At 31.3% G+C, this 8,971-nt stretch overlaps 1 protein-coding gene across 1 annotated transcript in view; it reads right to left on the bottom strand.

Annotated features, from left to right (window-relative positions):
• Positions 1–233: 233 nt before the first annotated feature.
• LOC127737262 (CD109 antigen-like) overlaps positions 234–8,971 on the bottom strand; it is a 67,410-nt gene continuing 58,672 nt past the window's right edge. The window contains exons 31-37 of the mRNA XM_052247818.1: positions 8,485–8,640; positions 4,691–4,753; positions 4,163–4,272; positions 2,269–2,425; positions 1,162–1,264; positions 750–841; positions 234–331 (exon numbers count right to left, since the gene is read on the bottom strand). Of these exons, the coding sequence (XP_052103778.1) occupies positions 323–331; positions 750–841; positions 1,162–1,264; positions 2,269–2,425; positions 4,163–4,272; positions 4,691–4,753; positions 8,485–8,640 (690 nt within the window). The 3' untranslated portion in view covers positions 234–322. The remainder of the gene's footprint in view (positions 332–749; positions 842–1,161; positions 1,265–2,268; positions 2,426–4,162; positions 4,273–4,690; positions 4,754–8,484; positions 8,641–8,971) is intronic.

Below are 8,971 nucleotides of genomic sequence, written 5' to 3'. Positions count from 1 at the left end.
CTTTCAAATATTTAATTGTTGGCACTGATATTTTACCCTTTGGTATCGTATATTGTCCCTCTGGTATCTTTCGTCCCTCTTTTACCTTGTTGGAGAACTTACTGATATAAATCTTTCAAATATATTTCATACAAAATCTGGCAGGAATTGCATGTGTAAGAACGCTTACAAGACCGGAAGGACAACCTGTAAACTTGTATGTATGAAAATAATGCGTGTCATCAGAAATCTGCTTAAACCAAGTCTTTATTTGTATATGATAAAAATAGTTATTTATCTATAGATCGTTTGGTAACCATTTCCTTTTTCTCGCCTTTCAGCATTACCGTCTCTGAAAAAAAATGGGATATATATCATAAGAAAAATGACATATTTTATAAAATTGTTTCTGCATTTATTCAACTTTTATTCAAATATGATATATATGTACATATAAATAATTCTTATTTGCATAAAGCTTATTGTTTTATTTCAGTTGCAGATCTTTATCATTGAATTAAATATATTTAAGTACAAGACATATTTGACTCCTTGTTTAGAAATAATTTATTCTCAGAAGAGACAGTAAAACTTGTTCAATACATCTGAATACGAATATCAAACTTGTCCGTTTCAATCTTTTGTCAGAAAACTTTTTTTTTTTTTTTGCTTTTTCCAGTTTATGATTAAAAACACAGATATGTCAGACAAAAAAAACAACTAAAAATCACACAAAAACGTCAACGAAGACAAAATGACACCTTACTTACCTTGACTTCTTCACAATTGTTGGGACCACATACTTCTATGATGGTAGCATTGGCAAGAGCTTTGGATTGGTAAAACTTAACTACTTCATTACCTAACAAGAAATATACACCAATTACTTTTTTTGTTTCACAACTAACCTAGTGTGCATATAATTTGTTTTCTCGTGGTGTATGCACTTTAATTTTACTAAAGGACATCTGGAAATAAATTTATCTTTTTCTTAGTCCAAAATATTGATATATCTAGCTATATTTTTTTTCTATACCGCAAGATAATACGTCTTTAAATTTAAATTGAATGTTAAAGAGGTTCATAAATATTTTTTTTTTTAATCTGACATTGCTTAATGTGTAACCCGCCTGGAGTTTGTTTATCGAAAGTTTTGTTATGTTCTATGGTAATATAACTTACTTGGCTCATAGTACTCCCTCAATTTGACCCATACCGGTTTATGTCGAGCAACCAGGGCAACTCTTTTTATGTCTACTTCAATACACATTTGCTCTGACAGAATCTACAGAAAATAGAAAAAAAATGATTTCTTTTACCAAACAATGTAGTAAGACTAACATACTACCGACTGAAAATGGTTTACACAACTATCGATCGTCGACTCTCAATGATCGTAAGGTATTATAATTAAATTCAATATGGTGATCTATACAATGCCAATGATTTGTGTCACACGGTAACGCCTATCAATTTGAAAATAGGTATAAACTACCTCTGTACTATATATGTGTTGCAAAAAATATGTGTGACGGAGCGAAGGTCAGAAGATGAAGATTTATTATAGTGAACATCCTCCTTTGAATAGAGGTTTTGTATATCTTTTTTCAAATTAATAAGCAAAAAGGTAGTTAAGTAACAGATATATTCTTGTCCGGTGCATTATTATTTTGTTGACTGCATATAAAGTTAACAATAATCGAATGATTTAGTTATAAAACAAACACAAATTAGAAACTACATATATATATATATAACTGAAAAATATAATTGTGATGCAATTGAGTGGTATTCAGACGACTTTTTATAGTTCGTTCTTATATTGTACTGTTACACCACTGTCCCAGGTTAGGGGAGGGTTAGGATCCCGCTAGCATGTTTAACCCCGCCACATTCTGTATTTATGTGCCAGTCCCAGTCCCAAGTCAGGAGCCTGTAATTCAGTGGTTGTCGTTTGTTTATGTGTTACATATTTGTTATTCGTTCATTTTTTGTACATAAATTCGGCCGTTAGTTTTCTCGTTTGAATTGTTTTACATTGTCATTTCGGGGCGTTTTATAGCTGACTGTGCGGTATGGGCTTTGCTCATTGTTGAAGGCCGTACGGTGACCTATAGTTGTTAATTTCTGTGTCATTTGGTCACTTGTGGAGAGTTGTCTCATTGGCAATCATACCACATCTTTTTTTTTTATATATTGTCAACATTTTGTATGTATTGACTGTTTAGTTCTGGTACTCTATTGTATCTGGAGACAAATTAAAGAAACATATAATGACTAAATCGTTACCGCATCAAAATATAAATTAATTTGACGGAAAGCCTTCTCCACTTTTTTGTATTGTCCTCCAGTATTGGTAGTATCGATTGACTCTAAGTCAGCTTCCATCCCAGATGGTAAAGATATTTCAAGCATTCCCATTGTACTTTGTCCTCCCCTTAACCAACTGTATAAGGAATAGTATCGTATAACATATAAATAACATATACAAAGTATTGCGCACCAGTTTACTTAAATTTTTGAAAGGCGCATTAAATCATTATGTTCATATGTACAACAATTATTAGTGGACGTCAAAACCTTATTGAACCTATAAAAAATCAATAAAGCTAACGAGGGTTGCATGAGACATCGAAATCCGCCTATTGTATGAAAACATAAAGTAACAAAAATACCGAACTCCGATGATATTTGCTTTTCTGTTATATATATATTGTTGAATTTTTCGAAATTCTAATGTTTTTCTTCCCCCTAATATGATTGCCTAAGCCTTATTGTCGGCTCTTGAACTTCTTAGTCTTCCAACTATTTTGATTCGTGAATCACTGATGAGTCTTATGAAGACGAATCGCTCTTCTGGCGTCCACGATTATAAGATTGCTCCAACTGTTTTGATTTGTGAGTCACCGATGAGTCTAATGAAGACGAATCGCTCTTATGGCGTCCAGAATTATAAGATTGCTCTAACTGTTTTGATTTGTGAGTCACTGATGAGTTTAATGAAGACGATCCGCTCTTCTAGTGTCCACAATTATAAGATTGCTTCAACTGTGTTGATTTGTGAGTCACTTATGAGTTTAATGAAGACGAATCGCTCTTCTGGCGTCCAGAATTATAAGATTACTCCAACTGTTTTGATTTGTGAGTCACTGATTAGTCTTATGAAGACGAATCGCTCTTCTGGCGTCCACAATTATATGATTGCTCCAACTGTTTTGATTTGTGAGTAACTGATGAGTCTAATGAAGACGAATTGCTCTTCTGGCGTCCACAATTATAAGATTACTTTCTTTGATAATGTTGCTGTACATATAACTTATTTCAACCAAACGGTATATATATATATATATATATATATAATGCTACCAAAACCGTATAGCTTTTCATCTTCACATTTATGCAAACAACATGGGGAAGCTAATGATTTGTCATTCATTTTACTGAATAATTATCCTACTGATTGACGAGAGGCAAATTTTACTCTCCTACATCCTATACAGGACTTTTATTTTGAGTCTCATCTGCATAATGATATAGAAAAAAGTTAGTGTTAATCTAAGTGATCCTTGAAGCAAATCCCTGCCTACACAATGTGTCGTTTTTCTGACAAAATATCATTGGTCGCTAAATTGCATGTTGTGTTTACCGGGACATAAATATTACACTAAATTAACTACCTGAAAGCAATATACTGTTACTTGATCTTAACATATTTTTCCATTCCGTTGATAATGACAAAATGCATAAGTCATTGCTGTACGTTGATAATGGTTAATTTCTTTTTTGCTCTATATGTTTCTGCATTGACCCTGGTATTTATTGGCGATTACCCAAGCTATATATACAGCTTACCGAGATATACAAAAGTCAATCAAGTCCGAGTTTGTAAGTATTTATACGAAGCAGCTTATAAGTATTTATACGAAGCATCTTGTATTTATTTATACGAAGCAGCTTGTATCTATTTACCTGAAGCAGCTTGTATTTATTTACCTGGAGCAGCTTGTATTTATTTACCTGCAGCGGCTTGAAGTTATTTTGCCGAAGAAGCTTGTATTTATTTACCTAAATGAGCTTGCATTTATTATCTCAATCAGCGTATTTTTATTTACCTGGAGCATGTTGTATTTATTTACCTAAATCAGCTTGCATTTATTACCTAAATCAGCGTGTTTTTATTTACCTGAAGCAAACTCTTAATCTGAATCCTTTAGTTGAATCATTGAGTACTGTTGTTGTCAGATCGAATGCTGGCTCTCGTAAGTCTTCATTGACATTAAAATAAACTGCTACCTGAATATGATACCTATGTGTTAATCTAATAACTATTCCTCAGTTATATATATGTGTTAATATAATTACTATTCCTCAGTGAGATATGAAGAAAAAAGAAATTAACTGCATTCTGAACATGATATTTATGTGTTAATGTACTAACTGTTACTCAGTGATATACGAAGAAGAAACAAATATACGCTTGAACTTAATAAATTAAAAACCAATTCATATAGTAACATTTCTTTCCTGTTGACCTTTATTTGAATTTGTTTTTATGTTTACATGCAATGTGTAATTATCTCAAATCTATGAAGATTATCATGAATCTAAATATAAATAAAATATGAAATTTCAATTTCAATAGAGGCAATGTTTAGTCAGATCATTTAAACATTATTATGTGTTTTTTTATTATACGAAAATGTTTTGTTACCTCCATCAAGCAAAGTCCTCTTCCATTAGCATTCACCGATACACTTCGTACTGTATTTGGAATCTTAATGACACCAACACAAACATTAATATATAATATATATATATATATATTTATTACGTTATAAATTTATATTGAGGCTTTTCCAATACTGGAATATTCAAGATTTCCCTGATTCAAAATTAACTAGTTGCTGTCGGTATATCTGTTGCAAAAGAATAATTCATATTTTGACCAACGATTAAATCTATATGTTGTTATGCAACCAAGAGAAAAACAGAAATGATATTTGGTGAAAAGGATAAAGAATCATATGTCGAATACAAAATAGAATATAAGAGTAAATGAGCGTGTAATTCCAAAAAACAAGAGTGAAAACAAAACACACAATTAGACTCAAAAGAACCTATCAAGAAGGCATCAAATTCAGTCACTGACATGTATGATGATGATACAACACTTCATGCCCATGGTATATATAAGGAAGAGATGGTGAGGAAATTAAACCATGTTGCCAACACTATAGATAAATGGTGTTTAAACAACAAGATGGTAACAAATCCTTTAAATAAAATTGAGAATGGAAATGGGGAATATGTCAAAGAGACAACAATCCGACCAAAGAGCAGACAACAGCCAAAGGCCACCAATGGGTCTTCAATGCAGCGAGAAAATCCCGCACCCGGAGGTGCTCCTCAGCTGGATAGAAATAAAGTTGTGTGCTAGTTCAGTGAAAATGGAAGTCACACTAAACTCCAAAACATATAAATGAACTAAAATTAAAAAAACATACTAGACTTACAATACCTCTAGTCAATGTAGAATAAAGAAACACATAGCAATACGCACAGTAAAACTCAGTTTAAAAGAAGTCCTAGTCCGATGTCAGAATAGGTAACAAAAGAAACTAAGCAAAATGACAATGATACATAAATGAACAAAGGACTACTAGCAGTTACTGACAACTTCTTTAAAAACAACTTGTATGCTGGTTGGAACGAATCAAAAACGAGCTTTGATAGGTCATAAACTTAATACATCAATACAAGATATAGCCCAATAACATCTGTTGAAACACAAAAGCCTCTAGATATATATTTGGACAAAAATTTAGACTAGAAATTTCAAATTGATCATGTATGTATATTATTCAGAATTAAGAAATATCTAGATATTAGTAGTAGAAAATCATTTTATAATGCTTATATTCTGCCCATATTTGATTTTTGTCCTCAATATGGGGAAATATTAATGCACATGGAATTCAACGAATTGGTAAGATGCAGAAAAGAGCCGCAAGAATTATACTGGATGCACAAATACTAACACCTTCTGTTAGTTTATTTAAAGAACTAAAAAGGTTAAATTTCAAATCTAGGAAATCTTATCATAAATTGATTCCTATTCATAAAATTCTTAATAATAAAGCACCTAATTACCTTAAAGAACTATGTTGTCCGATCATAAACCTACTCAGCAGAAATTTAAGATCTTCTGCAAATTAAAATCTAGCTGTAGTAAGGCCTTATAATAATTTGATAAAAAAAATCATTCACATATAACTCCTCAATACTTTGGAATAAACTACCAAATGAAATAAAATTATGTGAAAATCTTGGTACTTTAAAAAGAAAATGTGTAGATTTTTAAACTATAAATAATTTAATTTTGGATGTAACGCGTCTTCCGATTGGCTGACGTTGTTCTGTTTATCAGCTCATAGACATTATTTTGTCATGTGACCTTGACGTCATCAAGGTTTTTTCATGACTTACTCCGGTTTAAAATGGAATTAAGGATTAAATTTTAAGAAATGACTGTAAGATTTTTTCTGTCTATTCGAAATAACATAATAATGTGGTGCACACTTTAAAATAACAGGCTACGCGGGTTATGCAGTGTGCAACAAATTTTTGATGTTATTTCTTCATAGACAGAAAAAATATTACAGTCATTCCTTAAATGATATGTAACCACTCTCTAACTCTATCATGTATTTTAAATATTTGTGTATACTGTATTATTGTGTTTTTCTTGTTCTAAAGACAATCATCTAGCATGAAAGATAAATTATATGTTCAAAAATTGTAATATCTGTAATATTTGTTCTGTATGTTTTTGTTAAGGCCTCAAGGTAGATTAGAGAATGCTAACTGAGTCACCCTCTTTAGATAAAGTCATTATATTATTATTATTATTATTATTATTATTATTATTATAAAAAGACAGAACTCCAGTAAAACAAATAAACACCATTGGCTAAGAGAAAACGAACTAAGACGTTCCACCAATACAATAGATAAACTCATCATAGATACCAGGATTGAAATTTTGTATTTGCGCTAGACGCACGTTTCAACAATGGAACAATACAAATTTCTCCAAATGCCGAATGTAAATCATCAACATGTGGTTTTTTTTTCAACAATTGCCAAACGATTGATACGTGTTAACAAGTGTCTATAAGATATGTCAATCACTGAATCGTATTACGTCTAGATGAGTTGTAAATGAATATGACAGACATTTTACAAAGATCTGTAAGCACCATCAAATTCTATAAATCTCTTATTTTTTCAAATCTAAAATGGTCACAACTGACCTGATAGGGATGTGTCAGTTCCCACTCATCAGTGGTCTTTAGTTACGTTTCATAAGGGGGATAATACAAAGGGATTGAACGGAAATTACTGACACTTATTGGACCCCTAAAGCCACACAGGCTTTTGGTCAGGTTCTGTTGCTAAGATATTATTTTTTAGTCGATTGGTTTTGTAATCGCCTATCATCCGTGTTGCAGCGATTACTATGAATCTATGGACGATGTTTAATTATAAATTGACCTAATGATATTTTCTTTCTTTTCCCACTCAACTATTTCAAAGAGAGTACTAACATCTCATATATTACAATGAACTAGAAATCTAGGATACTTTAGAGACATGAAGATCCATTTGTTATGAAATAACATTTTTAAAAATGATGATGATGAACAACAAAGAAATAAATTTTTTTTGAAATGTGGTTATTTAATTTTGTTTCTTTTAATGAAGCAATGAAACAATGATATACAACTGAAACTTACACAAGATTTTTTGTTGTTATCAATATTCCTTAGGGGTAAATCTAAAGGTCTTAGTAACATTCTACCTATGCCATAGACAAAGATGTACACTTATTCTAATCAAATGTATTACCCATTTCATCATGTTCAACGCTTTTACATTTTCAAAGGAATATGATGTTGAAATCGTGTGACAATCGAGGCATCCACAGCAGGATATAACCACCCTGACAACTTTCCAATTTATTTTTTAAGAAGTGGCTCTGAAGAAATTAAGTGAATATTGGTATTCTAGTTTTTATATTTTGTGCTATTATTGCAAAACAAATCATCATACTTTAATTTGAAAAAATTATGTAATTAAACACTAACTTATTTATATATCCTGTACATGTTTAACGGAAATTAAGGATGGGGATTGTCATATTTTGATCCTTTTATATCATTTTGCGTGTGTAAAATGAAGTATACAATATTCCATAGATGTTATAAATTAAAGATGCATTGTATCTTCGACAAAATTTTCTATATATCTCATGTATGTGCACCAACCAGAAAACAAAATGAGCAAAAGAACCGTACGCAAACAGTTCTCGTCGCACAAAAGCAATAAATGTTTCACCGAAGTTATAGAAAAAAGAGAAAAGGACAGACTTTTTTCGGATCATAAATAAGTACTGGATCATTCTTTTCTCTTTCATCTTTGTTATTGATATTTGTTTTAACTTACATCTTCTATTTGCAATACAAGAGCATTCCTGTTGTTCACGTCGAACGTTTTTCCTTGAGGCCATGTGTCACCAACAGTTTTCACAGTCATTTGAAAATTTGATACGTAAATCTTTTCTCCCAACCCTGACAGAGCTTGAATTGCTATCACTGTGTCCTAAATAAATCATGTTTATGTCTTATTAATTGACCGAAATATTATGCATTTGAAATACATTATGCTGCTTTACTCATGTTGATTTTTCAGAACGGCTAGAAAGAATTGCATTGATAGTACTTTTAGAAGGTAATGCAATGGAAAAAAATAATTCAACATAACAGTCGTCATGCAGTTATGTTTGATCAATAAAGTAACGATGCATAAGGATTGCAAAGGGTTAAAGTTGAAAAATTGAGAAATGCAAAAGTAATTTAATTTTGATGTGTAATCAACATTGCCAACAGGAGGTTCAGAGTAAGTGTTATTCAGTTTTTAATCAGTCGAGATT

Source organism: Mytilus californianus, unplaced genomic scaffold (genome assembly GCF_021869535.1).
Source record: "Mytilus californianus isolate M0D057914Y unplaced genomic scaffold, xbMytCali1.0.p SCAF_4, whole genome shotgun sequence".
Taxonomy (NCBI): Eukaryota; Metazoa; Mollusca; class Bivalvia; order Mytilida; family Mytilidae; genus Mytilus; species Mytilus californianus.
The sequence above is the reverse complement of the archived record's forward strand: the minus strand, read 5'-3'. Positions and strand labels throughout refer to the sequence as shown.